Source organism: Drosophila novamexicana, unplaced genomic scaffold (genome assembly GCF_003285875.2).
Source record: "Drosophila novamexicana strain 15010-1031.04,08,12 unplaced genomic scaffold, DnovRS2.1 tig00000820-arrow-pilon, whole genome shotgun sequence".
Classification (NCBI taxonomy): domain Eukaryota; kingdom Metazoa; phylum Arthropoda; class Insecta; order Diptera; family Drosophilidae; genus Drosophila; species Drosophila novamexicana.
Genome location: NW_020824828.1, coordinates 816,500 through 833,016, shown reverse-complemented (window position 1 = coordinate 833,016; position 16,517 = coordinate 816,500). Strand labels below are relative to the sequence as shown.

At 41.0% G+C, this 16,517-nt stretch overlaps 5 protein-coding genes across 5 annotated transcripts; 2 read left to right on the top strand and 3 right to left on the bottom strand.

Annotated features, from left to right (window-relative positions):
• Positions 1-85: 85 nt before the first annotated feature.
• On the bottom strand, positions 86-1,054 carry LOC115764243 (RING finger protein vilya). Its single transcript, XM_030707160.1, has 3 exons — positions 551-1,054; positions 323-489; positions 86-266 (listed from the first exon to the last, which is right to left on the bottom strand). The coding sequence occupies exons 1-3, from the start codon at positions 923-925 to the stop codon at positions 86-88; spliced, it is 723 nt and encodes a 240-aa protein (XP_030563020.1). The 5' UTR covers positions 926-1,054.
• Positions 1,055-1,278: 224 nt separating this feature from the next.
• Positions 1,279-2,513, top strand: LOC115764330 (neuferricin homolog). The gene has a single exon (XM_030707280.1). It carries the CDS (start codon positions 1,296-1,298, stop codon positions 2,127-2,129), a length of 834 nt encoding a protein of 277 aa, XP_030563140.1. The 5' UTR covers positions 1,279-1,295; the 3' UTR covers positions 2,130-2,513.
• A 180-nt stretch (positions 2,514-2,693) lies between these two features.
• Positions 2,694-4,173, top strand: LOC115764384 (methylmalonic aciduria and homocystinuria type D homolog, mitochondrial). Its single transcript, XM_030707350.1, has 4 exons — positions 2,694-2,848; positions 2,909-3,141; positions 3,215-3,543; positions 3,618-4,173. The coding sequence occupies exons 2-4, from the start codon at positions 2,922-2,924 to the stop codon at positions 3,933-3,935; spliced, it is 867 nt and encodes a 288-aa protein (XP_030563210.1). The 5' UTR covers positions 2,694-2,848; positions 2,909-2,921; the 3' UTR covers positions 3,936-4,173.
• A 43-nt stretch (positions 4,174-4,216) lies between these two features.
• LOC115764385 (COMM domain-containing protein 3) lies at positions 4,217-5,006 on the bottom strand. The gene is made up of 2 exons (XM_030707351.1): positions 4,769-5,006; positions 4,217-4,712 (listed from the first exon to the last, which is right to left on the bottom strand). The coding sequence occupies exons 1-2, from the start codon at positions 4,944-4,946 to the stop codon at positions 4,249-4,251; spliced, it is 642 nt and encodes a 213-aa protein (XP_030563211.1). The 5' UTR covers positions 4,947-5,006; the 3' UTR covers positions 4,217-4,248.
• Positions 5,007-5,538: 532 nt separating this feature from the next.
• Positions 5,539-11,498, bottom strand: LOC115764378 (dihydropyrimidine dehydrogenase [NADP(+)]). The gene is made up of 6 exons (XM_030707340.1): positions 11,330-11,498; positions 9,725-9,804; positions 8,906-9,661; positions 6,172-8,220; positions 5,946-6,103; positions 5,539-5,683 (listed from the first exon to the last, which is right to left on the bottom strand). The coding sequence occupies exons 2-6, from the start codon at positions 9,767-9,769 to the stop codon at positions 5,596-5,598; spliced, it is 3,096 nt and encodes a 1,031-aa protein (XP_030563200.1). The 5' UTR covers positions 9,770-9,804; positions 11,330-11,498; the 3' UTR covers positions 5,539-5,595.
• Between the last annotated feature and the right edge of the window lie 5,019 nt (positions 11,499-16,517).

The window sequence follows — 16,517 nt, the reverse complement described above, 5'->3', positions numbered from 1 at the left end:
CGCCTAAAATGTTTTAGCACTTTTTTCAAATGCCCACACTTGTATTTAGCGTATGCACATAGAAATAGATTTTTTAAATATTTATTTATAATACAAATGAATTATTACGATGGTGTACAAAGCTGTTTATGGCTGGATACTGCAGCGTAGCCTTAGTTTCTGCTGGTAAATATGCTACTGCTGACCCTGGACGGGAATGAGAATTTTTAGTGCCTTGCATAATGCAATCGGTCTGTTTTGGGGACTCGGCTCTACGTCGGGCCAATCTAAAAATGCAAGAATTCTAGAATTTTCATTTCGTTTAACTCAATGTTAAACTTACCGGCGTTGAGCCTCCTCTCTTCGAATTTTAACAATGTGACTTATTCTCCGCGCACGAAATTCGAGCTGCTTTCGCGTCGCACGAAGTCGATGCCCTTCCAAGTAATGTTTTCGACAGAGTGTGCGTGCCAACTGTATGTCCTTATCTAACTTAAGTTCTTCTTTTTCCTGTGCAAGCAGAAAAATTACGAATTGTGGTGTAAAATCATTCAAATTTAAAGAATTTTACCTTTTTGGATATATGCGTATCCAAACTGTTGATATGTGTTTTCTGAAAGGCGTCGATTAGATCGTGAGGCAGGCCGTCGCGCCATGGCTCTGGATGAAACATATCCTTGAGATTTGTGGGCAGCGCATTGTTCACCTGCCGACCGCGCACATTTTTACGGCAAATCGGGCACGTATACGTGGGTGCGTCGCCGGGAATGCGACCCAAACTGGCAGTAACGCATTTTTCGCATATAACATGCTGACAGGCCAGCAAAAATAACATGGTCTGCTCATCGACATAATGCGCAAAGCAGCAATTGCAGTGAATCCACAATTTGCTTGCCTTGGCTTCATCAATTATAATCTCCGATTCATCAAGGTCCTCGTTGTCCATGATTCACTTTTCATCAACGCATTGAAAAAATATCTGTTCTGTAATCGTAACGGGTTTCGGCCTTTGCCATTCACAATTTACGTATTAACTGTGATTACTGAAAATCAGCTGGGTTGTAACTTCGTTCATGCTAGGTATGCAGCTCGCTGTTAATTATGTGTTTAATACAATTATTAAAAAAATAGAAACACAAAAAATAAGGCTTAAAACTTATCTGCGCATTTGATTTGCTTGTATTTTGTAGAAATCTATGGCCTTACGCGCCCAATAACCTGTGATCAGCATACTAGGCACTAGTGTGTTAAATCTTTGTATACGCATACATACACATACATAAGTGCACATACGTAAGTTAACATTTTGCAGCAGAATGTTTGGTTTTATGAAACTACTTTTCAAATATCGACTTGCATTCATATTAATCATTATAGCCGTGTTGGTTAAACTCTATCAGAAAGATGTTGTGCAGCTCTTACAAATCGCAGCTGAGCGCTATTTGAATATCGCCGCCAATAAGCAGACGGACAGCGTCTCCGTGCAGTTCACAGATACACGCGGCAACCTCTACACACCGGAGCAGCTGGCCACGTACAATGGCGAGAATGGAGCAGCCATCTATTTGTCGCTGCTTGGCGCCGTCTTTGACGTTTCACGTGGCCTAAAGCACTACGGACCCGGCTGCAGTTATAATTACTTTGTTGGTCGCGATGCTTCCGTTTCGTTTGTGAGTGGAGAGTTCGAGCACTACGATCCGAAGACGGCTGATGACGTGCTCAGCCTGAAGCCCAGCGACCTGATCGAGCTGGCCAAGTGGCAACAGTTTTACGAGAAGGAATACACATATAAAGGCAAACTTATTGGACGCTTCTATGACGAAGAAGGCAAGTCGACCGTCTACCATCAGAAATACCTTGCACTGCTGGACCAGGCACAGATAGCCAAGTCGCAAGTAGATGAGCTGCGCAACAGATATCCTGGCTGTAATATCGAGTGGTCCGAGGCGAAAGGCACACGCGTCTGGTGTACCACAACAAGCGGCGATGGCAAGAAGCGCGATTGGCCCGGCTATCCACGCAAGCTATATGATCGTGACAATAAGAATTTTCATTGCGCCTGCGTGCCCGAAGCGGAGTTAAATGATCCAATGTTCAAATCATATGAGAACTGTGCGTTTCGCTCGGAGGAATGTTTTTATCGTGTCTGAATATTGTACATATATCAATGTTATTATAGCTTATGGCTTCAAGTTGTGAACAAAATACAATACTAATATACACTACATCTAAAACTTTTATTTAATTAATTAATTTATTTAAATCATTGTCTTAAATTATAATTGCGAGCCTCAGTTTATATGTATGTATGTACGTGCTAGTGTGCGGTGTTCCAATATCTACAACTTTGCCTTGAACTCAATTTTCAATATTTAGAAATATGTATGTATATAAAATGTACTCGAGTTTTAATTAAAATGAAAATGCATTATTTTTTGCTATGAATTTAGTGACATTTTTTCGCAGAACTTTTAGAGCTAAATCTTAGAAATTTATTTAAGATCTATTACATATTTTATTTTATAATTTTGCTAAAGGCATTATATAAAAATGTGTTATCCAATTGCAAAAATAATTATATTATTTTCAAACTTTAGTTTTACAAAAAAAAAAAAAATACTTTTGGTTTTTGTTTTTTTTTGTTTTTTTCAACATATGGCAACTTTGATGTGAAATTCTTGTTTCGATTAAACAATCGTCAATCAAGAGAACACCTAACAAAAACACAGAGAAAAATACAAAAAAGTAAGACGATAATTCAACTTTCGACATTCTATTGAGGAGTTTCAAACAAAATACAAAATTCGACGTGAAATTATTATAATATACAGATTTTTCGCTAATTTTGTTCGCCATTCGACTGCTGCCAGTGAGTAAAAACAGTGTGACCGACGAGTGATAATGCGAATAATTGCGCGTTTGCTTGCAGGGCTTATGATATAATGTCGCGTACGTTGAGTCGTTTATTTGGACGCTGCCTGATTAGCCATGCCTATGTGAGACCCTTGCAGGCAAATGGTGTGATGAGAAATTTTCTTGAAGCACAGCCGATGCAAGCTATGTGCGGTGGCTGCATTGCACCATATTCGAAGCGAAATGGTCCACCTCACGATGCGGGCGAGCCTTTTAAAACCGTGTCCAAGACACGAAATGTTGATGATGGTAAGTTGTGGACAGACTCACAATTGTCCACAAAGTCAAGTCCACACAATAATTGTGCGTAAATGTTCGGCAGACGATCTTAACAGCCTCGAGGGAGAGCCCAACTGGGAGCTTACTTCGCAACGTAGCAATCGCTTCTATTTGCCAAATGCCACCGGACCTGCATGGCAGGGCGATACATCCACAGTGGGTCTAATGGAACCACTAGCTCATCTAGTCAATTTCTTTAAGGACGATAACGTGGACAAATCACGTTTAGAGTTTGCATGCTGTCAGTGCCCAGTGTTGATACGCGATTCAATATTTGAACAATTCCCAGTTCGCGCGATTGGACAAAGGGACTATGCCATAACACTTCTCACACTCAGCTACGAGGGCGACATAGAGAAGGGTGCAGCCAAGGTAAGCGCATGCCCCCACACACATATACACACGGCAGCAATCACTGCAAATATCGCTTTTCTAATTTATTACAGTTTGTGCTCGCTGCCAGAGAAATAAGCGATCGTTTGCTTTCGTTGGGCTATTGGGCAGACTTTTTAAATCCATTTAGTGGACGTCCATATTTTTTACCCAGAGACGGGTCTATATTGTACAAACAGGACTGCCGCTTCCGCGGACTCAATATGCGTCTGTCCAATCACAACGAGTGCGTGCTTATCGCTGCCGAAGAAAACGATAGCATTTACTTCTCAGGCACCATCTTCTGTACAGCGCCGAATAACTATAGTCTGCTGGTAGAGCTGCTCGCACCTACAGAGTTTAAAATGCGAATTGAGGATGTACCGGAATGACAGTGGATAACCGTCAACAACAATTTCGTAGTACAATTTCCATGTAACCAACACTCAACAATAGCGCAACATGCGACCTTGGCTGGTCAGCAGAAGATAACGAAAGACAAGACGTAGCCGTTTAGTGATGACAACTGTGTTAATTGCCAAGTTTTTGTTCGGACTTGTCATAAACATTGTGTACAAACTATTTTCACACTCTATAAGTTTGTAAAACACATATTTAAATTACACGCATATGTATGTATATGTATATGTAATATATATATATGTATATATATTGAACTGATTTCCATACACTTATTTATTAATTCTACGTAATGGCCACCTGATTGCAGTGTCTTTCAATATCCTTTAGACGATTTATCAGCGATTGCAGCTCCTCGGCATTGCACACGAACTCCACAATAGACACGCGTTCCCCGCTGCTCTGGCGATACTGTCCCAAATTGATGTGGAAATGTGGAGCACCGCTGCTAGAGTCTGATGTTGAGGATTTCACATCGCAGACAATGCGCCACTGCACGTCGGTGATGTGCGGAAAACTGTGGCCCAGCTGCAGTTGACGCAGCACTAGATCCTTGCGATTGTCCTCGTAGACTCGTGTCAGTTCATCAATGGCGATGGCATTTATGGACAGTGTTTCCAATTGCTGACGCAGCGTCACACTGTCCCAACCATGTTTTGTGGCCACGGCGTAGAGTGTGACCACAGCATATTCGCTCTGTTTGGCGCTGGCTGCGTTCGAGGCGTAAATTTCGGGCACTGGTGCTATAACTGGTTATCAAACAATTCGTAATTAATTCGACTAGGGCAATATTAATGTTGCATACTTGCATCTGGATGAAGCGTTAATTTTAATGAATTGGCAATTAACGTTTTGCTTATGGTCGCTGTTAGAGAAGTGCCCAAGTTCTTTAAGCCAGCTATCACGGTCGCCGAGAGCAATCCATTACTAGCATCTGTGGTAGTGGCATTGGATGTGCTCGGGCACTGCGTTGCGGTGGCCATTAACAACAATTTTTGCAGACGCTACACATAAAGCAAGAATAATAATAAACAGCTGTGCATTTGCCATTCACAACGAGCGATCACTGTTTGGTTAACAGTGCGAATATGCACGTTGTGTTAAAAGGGGATTAACTGTCTTCCAGCCTGTTAATGCTGTCGCTGCTGCGTCTGCTGTTGCTGTTATAGTCGAGGCTAACATCGCTGTTGCTGCTGGCGCAGTTCTTGTCACATGCATTGCAGCTCGAATTAGGCGTGATAAGGTTGTGCCGATTGTTGGAATGCGCTGACACAGCTTACGTGGCAGGTGTGCATGCATCCTAAACTTCGTCATAGGTCATTTGTTTTTTGTTTAACAATCGTAACACGAATACACGTCATAACGGTTTCATGCGCCATTTTCAAAACAGCCAAACAGCTGTTCGAGATATCTGTAGCTAACGGGAACAAAATCTGCCTCGAAGTAAAATTATAGTTCAAATTTGAATATGTATTTTTTATCTCTGTTAAGCTAGTTTATTCGTAAACTTGAAAAATTGTAGGGGAAAATACTTTTCTTGTAGATAATTTGTTTATTGTGAACCAGATATAACATTTTGTTTTAACACAAACATACATTATTATACATACATATATGAATATTATATTTTGATTATTGGCTTGGGCTAAGGGCATGCGTGTAGAACGTCTTTTCTTCCAAACCGCGCTTAATAACATGCGGTATTTGCTTGGGCTCCATGCTGTGAATTAAAAGAGTTTTTATTATTACACACATAATTCAAGACCTTCCTCTTATTTATAGACACCATCAAGGCATCGCGTGATAAGAATACAAAATAAGAATTACAGATTCGCTATAAGAGCACGTCGAAGACATGTCGTGTAGTGCTCAAAGCAGAAAGAAAGAGAGAGAAAGAGAGAAAGAAAGAGAGGGAGACAGGGTACTGGAAGACGACCAGCAAGACAGGTATCCTCATCAGAATTCGATAGACAGGCACTTACCGAATGCAATCGATGATGGGACAGACGGAGACACAGAGCGTGCAGCCGGTGCAGTCGTCGTTGACGTGCGGCAAATGCGTGTCCTTATCAAATTCAATTGCCTGATAGCCGGAGTCAGCGCAAGTCATGTAGCACTTGCCACAATTGATGCACATGTCCTGTAGGGGATAAATATGAATGTATAAGTACAATTGTGCAGGTCAATTGAAGGTCCATGGAAACCTACATCATTGATTAGAGCCACCTTCTGTTGCTTGTTGTCGAGGCTCTTGTAGGCACCGATACGCGGCAGAGCCGCACCAATGACATCTGTAATTTTGGGTGCGGGCTTAACATCAGCGGAGCTGGTCGCGTCTACGGTAGCCTGTTGCGCATCCCAAAAGGCACCCTTCTGCTTGCGCAAGTCGGCCAATTTGATGTCACGCTGCTGCTGATAGGGACCAAAGAAGCCGAGCGTTTGGTTGCCACTGCCGGTCAAATGGACGACAGGCTTGCCCTTCTGGTGCACTGGCGTTGGCGGCGATTGGCCATCCCAGAAAGCGCCATTGACTGGCGGAGGATTCGCCTTCAGGTAGAGCAAAGCCTTCAAGCTGGTGCAATAGTCATCAATGAGCGTGAAGTCTTGATTCTGTACGGAGGAGCAAATCTGCAGCACTGTGGCGCCAGCCTGAAGGAACTGAAGCGCCACCTCACCGGAATCAATGCCTCCAATGCCCAATATGGCAAATCCTGGCAGCTTTTTGGCTATTTCCGAAACGGCACGCAGCGCAATGGGACGCGTGGCATTGCCAGAGACACCGCCGTATGTGGTGCGCTGCTCCTTACCAACCGCTGGCCAAGCTGTGGCATCCGCTTTCAGGCTCATCAAACCCTGAACCGTATTAATTGCAGAGCCGCCATCGGCGCCACCACGTTGCGCTGCTTGGGCAATGGACACAATGTCCGTGATATTTGGCGTTAGCTTGATAAAGAAGGGTACTTTGACAGCCTTGCGCACCCAACGCGAGATATCCTCGACTAACTTGGGCTCCTGACCGCAAGCCAAGCCCATGCCACTCTCACCCATGCCGTGTGGGCAGGACAGATTTAGCTCCAGGGCATCGGCGCCAGACTGTTCCGCTTTGATAGCCAGTTCCGTCCAGTCCGCCTCGTTGTAACCGCACATGATGCTCGCAATGATGATCTTCTCGGGAAAGTCACGCTTCAGCTCGCCAATGGAGCGCAGCCAATATTCGGCACGCTTCTCTGATATGAGCTCAATATTGAGGAAGCAGCCCTGTTGCGGTCCGTACCTGTAGCCGGAGGTAGTGCCGCGCACAATGCGCGGCGAAACATTCGTGACCATATCCTTGTCCAGGCCAAATGTCTTTGTCACAACAAATCCCCAGCCCTGCTCAAAGGCGCGGCGTATCATCGCCGCACTGGTGGTTGGCGGTGCGGAGGCCAGCCCAAAGGGATTCTCGAATTTCAGGCCACACATCTCCACGGATATGTCAACGTTATCAATATCCGTATAGAAGAGTGGCAGTGCGGCGGGTGTGTCCAGTGGCAGGCCCTGCAGCTGGCAGTGGATGCTCCAGGCGGCCACTTTGCCATCGTTGACCGACTCAACGGTGGTGTTAGCCACACCAGCCAAGTCACCGCCAAGAAAGACCTGTGGCACGCTGCTCTGCATCGTTTGGCGATCCACGACAGGCAATCCGCTACGGAATAACAGCGGAGACAGCGCATCTTTTACATCCGGATCTTGCAGTCCGGAGCCAAAAGCGGAGATGACAAAGTTTGCCTTCAGACGCACTGTCTGCTCCTCATCCTCAACCCATTCGTCTTGATCATTCTGCTCGGTGCGACAGAATTCCATGGCCGTGATCTGGCCATCCTTGACAATGACCTTGCGCGGACTCAAATATGGCATCAGCTCACAACGCTCCTCACGCGCCAGTTCCACCTCCTCGGGTACGGCCCGAATGCCAGACGAGCCCTTGCGAAAGACGACGAATACGCGCCGCGCACCACAGCGGAGCGCGGAAGTGGCGCAATCAAAGGCTGTATCGCCGGCACCCAGGACAATAACATTGCCGTAAAGCTTGGGCAGCGACTGGGCCGACTTGCAGGCGCATAGACCTGGCTTAGAGCCGTCAGAGACCAATGGCAAAAAGTTTTTGGACGTATAGAAACCCGTCTGAGTGCTTAAGCCATTGAAAATAGGATCGATCTTTGGTTCGGGCAGGCCGATGCCAACAAATATTGCGTCGTGTCCGCTGGACAGCAAGCCCTGTAAACAGAGAAATAAACATTTGTTTAATTTGTAATGTCAAATTTAATTGTGATTAGTTTTTTCGTGCACCAAATCCAAAATCTGGAAACGCACGTTGAGAAGAATCCTGTTTAAATACGCCTTGCTGGTGCTGCCATATGTACGCTGCAACGCAGGGTGGCAACACAGGAAATTAAGTTACATTATCATGAAAGTACATTGGGTTTGGCAAAAAGTAAAGCTTAAAACAAGCAAGGAAGATTACAGACAATTAATTAAACATGAGTAAGCACGACTAAATTAGGCATTCAATTATTTGTTAATCGAGAATAACAACAGTAATGGCTGATTGGTTTAACTGATAGCTCATAAACTATAGTTTTAATAGTAGCTTTCTATAATCATGCAATCAAACTGCTGTTAAGAGGGACACAACTAAACGAATATTTAAAATTTCTTTAAATATTTTTAAGAGACATATGTACATACATATGTATACTATGTACACACATATAAACAAAAAAGCCCGCTTATTTGTCAACAGCGTTGCCATCATATTATAATGTGTGGACACACTGGATTCAGTGTTGATCAATGTGTAACATTTAGCATATAAAATAAGGAAGGAATTTTAAAATGTATATAATAGTAGACTTTGGAACGAAATGAACGTAACTGGGTATTGTCATATGTGGTTACTTACTTGAATGGTCAAATCCTTGGTGCTAAGCGAGCGTTGCAATTCGAATTTAACGTCCAGATCCTTCACCAGATCAATCTCAAAATTGACCACATCGATGGGCAGTCGATATTGCGGTATTTCCGCAGAACTTAGACCGCCCAGATAACTGCGGCGCTCATAGATGGTAATATCTGTGTAGCCCAAACGGCCAAGGAATGTAGCACAAGAGAGTGAGGCAGGTCCGCCACCCAGCAGTGCAATCTTCTTGCTCGGCTGCGCCAGCGGCTTGAGATCTCGCGAGCGTCGCTGGTGTACGCCCATTTTCTTAAACACCTCGGTGGCAAACTGCTGGAGACCACCAATGTTGATGGGGCCAGCTTCGGAGGCCAGCAAGTTGCAGCCGCCAACGCACAGATCACTGGTGGGGCAGACCATGCCGCAGGTGAGGCCCAGCGGATTATCCGAGAAAATTGCCTTGGCAGCGCCATAGAAATTCTTATTGGCAATGCTCGTGATGAAGCTCTTAATGTCCAGCTGCGTGGGGCAGGATTTTTGGCAGGGCGCATCGGCGCATTTCAGACAGCGTGCGGCCTCCTCAAGAGCCCCACGCTCCGACAGTGTCGTGTGCTTAATATCCTCAAAGTTATTGGCCAGCGTTGTGCACGGCACTGCGGTGTGATCCGCATTGCGTTTCCAATGCTTCTTGTTCTCCTTGGTCTGCTTCGTGGGCACCACGCTGCATTGCGTCTTAACGCGTGGATTTAAGGCCAACAGGTCCTGCAAGGAAGTAATCATCCGTATTCAAATACTGTCGATCAATGCCACATTTATGCGACCTACCTCAATATCGGGCGTATCTTTGCTCAGCATTGCCGGTGGACTCATCTTGATGAAGATTGCCTGGTTTAGTTACTGGATGGCTGCAAAAACAATGTGTTCCACTGGGTAAGTCCACATGAATATATGTATATGTATATGTTCTAATGTATATGTGCGTGTTTGGGCTTGAACATGATCTAATCGCGGCGCAGGGGTCTTACAGTTTTAGTTTAGTGCTTGCCGATGGGCCCTTCTTATCAAGCGGGCGTGGTCCGATGCCGAACACTCGAGAGATTAGGATGTTAACAGCTGCATACCCGAATCGGGCGCTTGCCAACCAATTGTATCTATGTGTATATATAGCACTAACTGCGTGCTATGATGGTCATACTTAAGAACTATGCATGTATATACAGCATACATGTATATATGTGTGTGCGCGTGTGTGTGTGTGTGTGTGCGTGTGTGTGTGTGTGTTTTACATTATCAGTCAAGGTTAAGTGGGAATGAGTATATAGAACACTGCGTGTGTGCCACGTCTTTTTTCGCGCGAACAACAAATGTCCACTATAATTTAATAAAATACACTCAAAAAAAAGGGGGGGGGGGGGGGGGGGGGGGGAATGACAATAAATTGATACTTTTAGTTACAAAAGAGGGCGAGGGGAATATAAAAACATGTATTAATAGATAAATGAAATAGATTCAATAATCAAATACTTTGCATAATTGCTTTCTCTATAAATTGCTCAAAAGTGTGGAACTGTTAAATAAGATGTTGATTTATTTTTATATATTTTTTAGTTGATTTTTTATTTAACTAAATGTTTATTTGAATCAACCGCAATTTTTGTTGAGTGCACAAACTGTAAGCTGCTCTGTACATGAATATTGTATTATTATCAGTAATGCCGATTTCCTGGAAATTGTAAAGTCAAGACCGATGCACCGACAAATAGTTGCAATATGTAACATATGTATATAAATGATTTGCCATTCAGTTTTTATGCCCTTCTGCAATATTTCTTAGAGCTTAAGTTATTTGTTTTATGCTTCATTTTTAATCTTCCACGTGCCTCAAGCAGTTTAATCTGCGAAGAAAACAGCTTGTTTTGAACTAGTTATGACAGCGGGCTCGTTGCCACTGATAATGTACAGTGAAACCCCGGAGCGCAGACAACAAGTTGCCTAATTAGTATATAAACGCTTGCCAAATACAAAATAAGTTTACAACAATTTTAATTTGTGTCAAACCCAAACGTCATACATTTGATTGAATATACTCGAGTTTAAGTGTTCTTCCGGTCGTTACATTGAGAGCTAACTGTATGGGCACTTCAATAAGACCTGTTATTATTATTATTATTAAGACTATCAACATCATCAGGCCCCCCGCAGGTCGCTGTGCGGAATCTAATGACCGCTCCCATTATCAGCTCTACTTTATTCAAATTTCCAGTTTCGTTTTCGTTGGTCGAACTGTCAATAGTTCTCGATTGCGACATTGCGATTCGAACCACATATGTATGTGGTATGCTAATGCGATTATTATTCAAATATTATAATACACCGGTCGAGCATCGGATGTTAAGTGGCTTTTGGCTTTAGGCTTTTGGACAAACAAACCTTTCGCTATGTTGAAGATGATGCTCTGTGAATAAGGTTCTTTCCCTGCGATTTTTCAGCGTTTTTTTTTTTTCATTCACTGACACTTGAATGAAAAACCACAAAAAAAAAATAATGTAATTCTTTTGAAAATTTGCACGAATTTTACGGAAAACAGAAATCGGTCTTCACACTGGAAACGCACAATTCCAAATGATATTTGCTTGTGAAATTCGTTGTTTAAAAAACATTTACGTCGCCATCGGCTTCAGTTTCGACGTCGGCATCGACGTCGGCTACCGCCGTCGGTTTTCCACACCCAGAGTATTTTGCTTGGCTGTCGTTTTATTTTTTTTCTTGTGTATTTCTGAGATCACTTTTCATGGCAGCAAAGCTCTGTTAAAAGTTTGATAACCTTTTTTCTGAAAAGAACCTAGCTTTAGTGCGAATCAAAGCTTACAGCAACAATTATGTCTTAAGATATATATATATGTACACATATTTATTAAATGAAAATGTCAAAAGGTTGGCAAACAGAATTTTATGTTATCGCAATGTTGAACAAATATAAACTTCAAAAAAACAACTTGAAACTAGACAGACGGCACGCCGAAGATTAGATACCCTTGTAGACAAGTGCTTTGCAGCTGCCTTTTTACCAAAGCTTCAACTGATTGTTCCTAGGGGAACTATATAAGCTCGTAATTGTTGAGTTAGCTTCATATTTTTTAAAAGACAAATGAGATTTTCATGCAAAAACTCATTATTTCTCCACCGATTCCTTCCATAGACCGAAACGATTTAATGGTAGCTCGCAGATGCCCAGTTTTCGTTAGAATATCTTAAAAACCAAAAAGAACTTGATTTTTAACCGATCATACCGATGTTGTTGCTGATCAAGAATATGTATACTTCAAGTCCCCTTTTATGCCTTACATATTTTATTACAAATTTATAGTACCCTCGATCCAGAGGAATAAAATCGCCAAATTTGTCAAAAAAAAAGCCCAAACACTGGTTATTTAAATTCTTATTATAACCAGACTAGACGAAATTACCATTTATTCTTTTTTTTAAGCCAAAACTTAATACTTAAGATCGTTATACATGCCCAGAGTGAAAGTGTGTTTAGCATAAAGAGAGCAGCAGAAGCTCAGAAGCTTTTACTCAAAGTAATTAAGCTTCGAAAGCTAGATCGCAAACAGAAAATGCAAACACAAACCTCAACTGTGCAATATGCTTTTGCCGATTTTGGATTGCAAGCTTTTTAAATACAAGTTCGTATACTTAACGTACTGAAAAAAGCTTTGAACCGCGAAGCTTTTAGCCTGAAAAAAAATTCAATTAATAACCTAATTTAACCCGCAAATGCAGGAACTTTGCGTGGAATATGTGTTATATGTGTTATAACAACTGTAACAATCACGAATTTGCTAGCTGAGAGTGATCGACTAAAAGATAGCCTGTAACCAGACGTAAAGTAGGACAACAAAAACAATTAGTTAAGTTTTAGTGGTGGGTGATCAACGCACAGACCAAACTGTGAAGGCTGAATATTATTAGCCTAAATTTCTCTTATTTTATGTGAATAAGTAAGATAAAACTCCTGATATAACTGAAATTGTGTTTGACAATTATATGAGTTGACTTTCTGAGTGTACGGATTAAAATAAAGAAATTTATAAAAATTCTAAGTATATATATATTGTTTATAGTATATTAAAGTCGAGTCGAAACTGATGTATATAAGTATGAATATATATTGAGACATTTAAATCAATTGCAGATTCTAGCATAGAGCGGAAAGAAGATGATGCACAGATCCAAATCCAGCCAGATATAACCAATTTACAAGCATTACATTTTGGCTCATTAAAATGCATAAATTACATGGAACGCCGCGATTTTGGTAATGCGAGGTAAGTCAAACAGTAAAATACTAGATTAATTGTTGTACGAAACAGATGTTAATAAGTTGCAAGTAGAATTTAAAAAAACAAAAAAGAGAAAAGACTAGTCGGCTGTAGCCGACTTAGGGTTACCCTATAGCCAGAGATACCCTATATACACAGATACCATATATAGACACACATCTTCTCTTGGACCCACACTTAGGCAAACACATTCTTGTATTATTGCGGATTTTCAGAATTTAGATATGCCATACATAGCTCTACATGGCCAAGTTTTACCCTTACATTTATTTCCTTTTGTTATTTGAAGTGAGGTGTTAAAAATGTAGACTATTCATGATATTGATGCCAGAGTCTCAATACCAAGTAAATATTTCATGAATTTTGCTTTTCATTTGCCAAACGAATTCTCGATTGATGGCGACACGTCAAGCACTTGGCATCTCGGACATTTGAGCGCCAGGGCATCGGGTGGCGGTCACCCTGGCACGTTGTTTCAATGGCCACCAGGATTGGGAGTGACAGTCAGCAAATGTTTGTGTCGCAACAATTAGAAGCACGATCACCATGACACAGAGAATAGAACAGATTTCAATGTTCAATATACGCGTAATCTTTCAATTTTGATTTTGTGGCGCCATCTGTTATTCATTATTAACTGTCGCAATGACAAAAAGAGAATATCCGACCAATATGTACCCTCGACAATTATATAGCCCTTTATAAATTTCGCTTGAGTCTACAGGGTTCCGGGCTCCTGGTCGAAACTGGTTTCACCCGTGTGGTTGGCGGGCACGAGAATAACCACCACAGTATGTCACCGCTTGTCGTACGAGGCGACTAAAAGAGACACTTGCCGGGAGCGGGTACCAATCCTGGCGAGTCAGAAAAAACACGATCTTGAGCAGTTCCAAGTGTCTTCCAATAGTATCTTTTGTGGTCTTGGCTTTGCTGATAGTTTCAGACCTTACCAATTGGGTTTATGTAAAATTATTACATAATGATCTACAGATATATATCAGACGTTCCAATAGAAGCTATATCAATCGATTGGTGTTCATACAAAAACTCATCGTTTGCCAATTCCTTCAATAGACCTATATGATATTGGTAAGATAATTCCCATATATATATTAGAACTAGTAAATGCCATGTTTGGCATTGAAAACCAAAAACATATTTTCAGATAGAACTTAAATTTTGACCAATCATTCCTTTGGCAGCTACATGATTAAATAAGTTGAATATTGAAGCCAAAAACTCACATAATAGGAATAAATTTGATGATAGGGTAATCATTCGTCGAATATGTATCAAAATAGACGAACTCTGCGTAGACAAAGTTCCTTACCCTCAGATCTTTGGATTGGCAAAAGCAATTTGTGATTAGGCAGCATGTGCGACAAGTTATGGGAGTGGGCGGGGTCGTTTGCCCAACGACACGTTTGCCTCAGGAATCTCGTACTAAAGATGATGATTAAAATCAAAAAATACCTAGGTGTATACAACATATGTTCACATCATATATTCGTATATATCTGTAGGCATTTGCATGCTCGTGAATATCTGGATCATTATTCTATATGTGGCGTAATTTATTGAAATTTTTATTACAGTTTTATTTACGATTTCGGAGCTCTCAAATTTGTTGATCTGCTCTAAATTTGTTTTTTTTTTTTGCCACATTTGTTTTTGTTTTGGCAAATATTTATGAGTTTATTGTTTTTACCGGAGCGGATTTCTAAATGATAATGAGGCATATATCTTTTCCGCACATTTTGAATGCCATGACAATATATTATAGTACATCAAGAGCTGTGTAGTACATAAAAGAAGGGGCATTACAGGGTATGAAAACCATTCGAAAGCCAAAGATGCTGGCTTGAAAGTGTGATTCCATTTATGATACCTTTTCGTTTTTTCCGAAAATTTAACAATATACTCGATTGAAACTATTCATAAAACGTTTTCAAGTTTATATAACGCTGAAACAGAGTATCTGATAGTCGGCTGTAGAGAATGGTTTGGGATTAAAAACTGGCGCAGATTGGGATCGGAATGCACAGTTAACATTACGAGCGCTGCGGCGCCGATATTAGAACCTGACTTTTGTTTTCTTCTTCTGCTGCTTCAATGATATAGTTCCTGTAGAAACAATCTGCTTAAAATTTGGCAGCCGAAAAGGAAGTGTATTCAGTAGCTGAGCTGTCAAAGATTAAAGATCCGGGATCGAGTTCCAAGCTGGTGTACAAACGTAGTCTTCTTTAGGCCGTAGTGTTGTTAATTGCCAGTGTTGTTTAAAAATGTTTAAGTGTTTAATGTATATAAATATTGACTTACCATAAACCGTTTCTTAAACCAAATTTATTGCATATAGAAGAGTCGTATCTAAATCGGAGTTGAACCAAATTTTCGTAAAAAAAATTAATTTCTTGCATATTTTAAGATATTTAGAACTCTTAATATAAAAAATGAACTGAGTTTTGTTATCCAAAAATATGCAAATTTAATAAAGTTAACTTTAAGAAAAATTTAAATGTTTTACTGAAAAAGAAATATGGCGAATTCTGGAACTGAAAACTGGGTTCGTAGATGTGGAAAATGAGGTTCACGAACCAAATCCCAAACCGATTGAGGCATTGGTTCCAACCGTGAACCGAACTGACGAACCGTTTTAGTTTGCTTTGCAGTGTAGCTTTTTTTTAAATATAAATAGTTATAAGTTTTGTAAGGGTATTTAATGTTCGTCAGCTTGATTCAAAGACTTTTTGTTTGCTTTGCCACAATATACTCAATACAATATTTAAAATTTTTAATCTTTTGTATATGTTTGCAAAATGTAAATTTGGCAAATTTCATTTGAATTAGGATTTTAGTCAAAGTCAAATATATTTAAGAAGGCGAAACGAACATTAATTACAAGCGTCTAGTATGTAAGTGTATATTGTGGGTGTGGGGTGTGTTCCTTAGTATATGCCATAGTGGAACATTATGAGTGAGCACAGAGAGAGTGAGAGGGATAGCGAGAGAGAGAGAGAGGGAGAGGTATAAATATAAAGGAGGCCGCCTTCTTGCGGCGACCCCAAAATAGATGCGGCCCCCAACTTTACGCGGTCTGCAACTTTTTATGGCAAATAAAACAAATATGAACAATTCAAATGAAAATCTTGTGAAAACTTGTGCAAACCAAACAAAAAAGCAAGAAACCAAAGAAAAAAAAAAAAAACAAAGAGAAAAAGAAAAAAAAAGCAATAGCCAATCGAAAACAAGAAATATAATAATACAATAAAAAACAT

Excerpts from the sequence above, each read along its gene's own strand:
- LOC115764243 (XM_030707160.1), bottom strand. The coding sequence starts at position 925 with ATGGACAACGAGGACCTTGATGAATCGGAGATTATAATTGATGAAGCC. Across the intron at positions 490-550 it reads ATACGCATATATCCAAAAAG|GAAAAAGAAGAACTTAAGTT; the intron begins GTAAAATTCTTT and ends CTGCTTGCACAG. Across the intron at positions 267-322 it reads AGAGAGGAGGCTCAACGCCG|ATTGGCCCGACGTAGAGCCG; the intron begins GTAAGTTTAACA and ends TTGCATTTTTAG.
- LOC115764330 (XM_030707280.1), top strand. The coding sequence starts at position 1,296 with ATGTTTGGTTTTATGAAACTACTTTTCAAATATCGACTTGCATTCATA.
- LOC115764384 (XM_030707350.1), top strand. The coding sequence starts at position 2,922 with ATGTCGCGTACGTTGAGTCGTTTATTTGGACGCTGCCTGATTAGCCAT. Across the intron at positions 3,142-3,214 it reads GACACGAAATGTTGATGATG|ACGATCTTAACAGCCTCGAG; the intron begins GTAAGTTGTGGA and ends AATGTTCGGCAG. Across the intron at positions 3,544-3,617 it reads TAGAGAAGGGTGCAGCCAAG|TTTGTGCTCGCTGCCAGAGA; the intron begins GTAAGCGCATGC and ends AATTTATTACAG.
- LOC115764385 (XM_030707351.1), bottom strand. The coding sequence starts at position 4,946 with ATGGCCACCGCAACGCAGTGCCCGAGCACATCCAATGCCACTACCACA. Across the intron at positions 4,713-4,768 it reads AACGCTTCATCCAGATGCAA|TTATAGCACCAGTGCCCGAA; the intron begins GTATGCAACATT and ends TTTGATAACCAG.
- LOC115764378 (XM_030707340.1), bottom strand. The coding sequence starts at position 9,769 with ATGAGTCCACCGGCAATGCTGAGCAAAGATACGCCCGATATTGAG. Across the intron at positions 6,104-6,171 it reads AGGTGGCTCTAATCAATGAT|GACATGTGCATCAATTGTGG; the intron begins GTAGGTTTCCAT and ends TATCCCCTACAG. Across the intron at positions 5,684-5,945 it reads CCCATCATCGATTGCATTCG|CATGGAGCCCAAGCAAATAC; the intron begins GTAAGTGCCTGT and ends TTTAATTCACAG.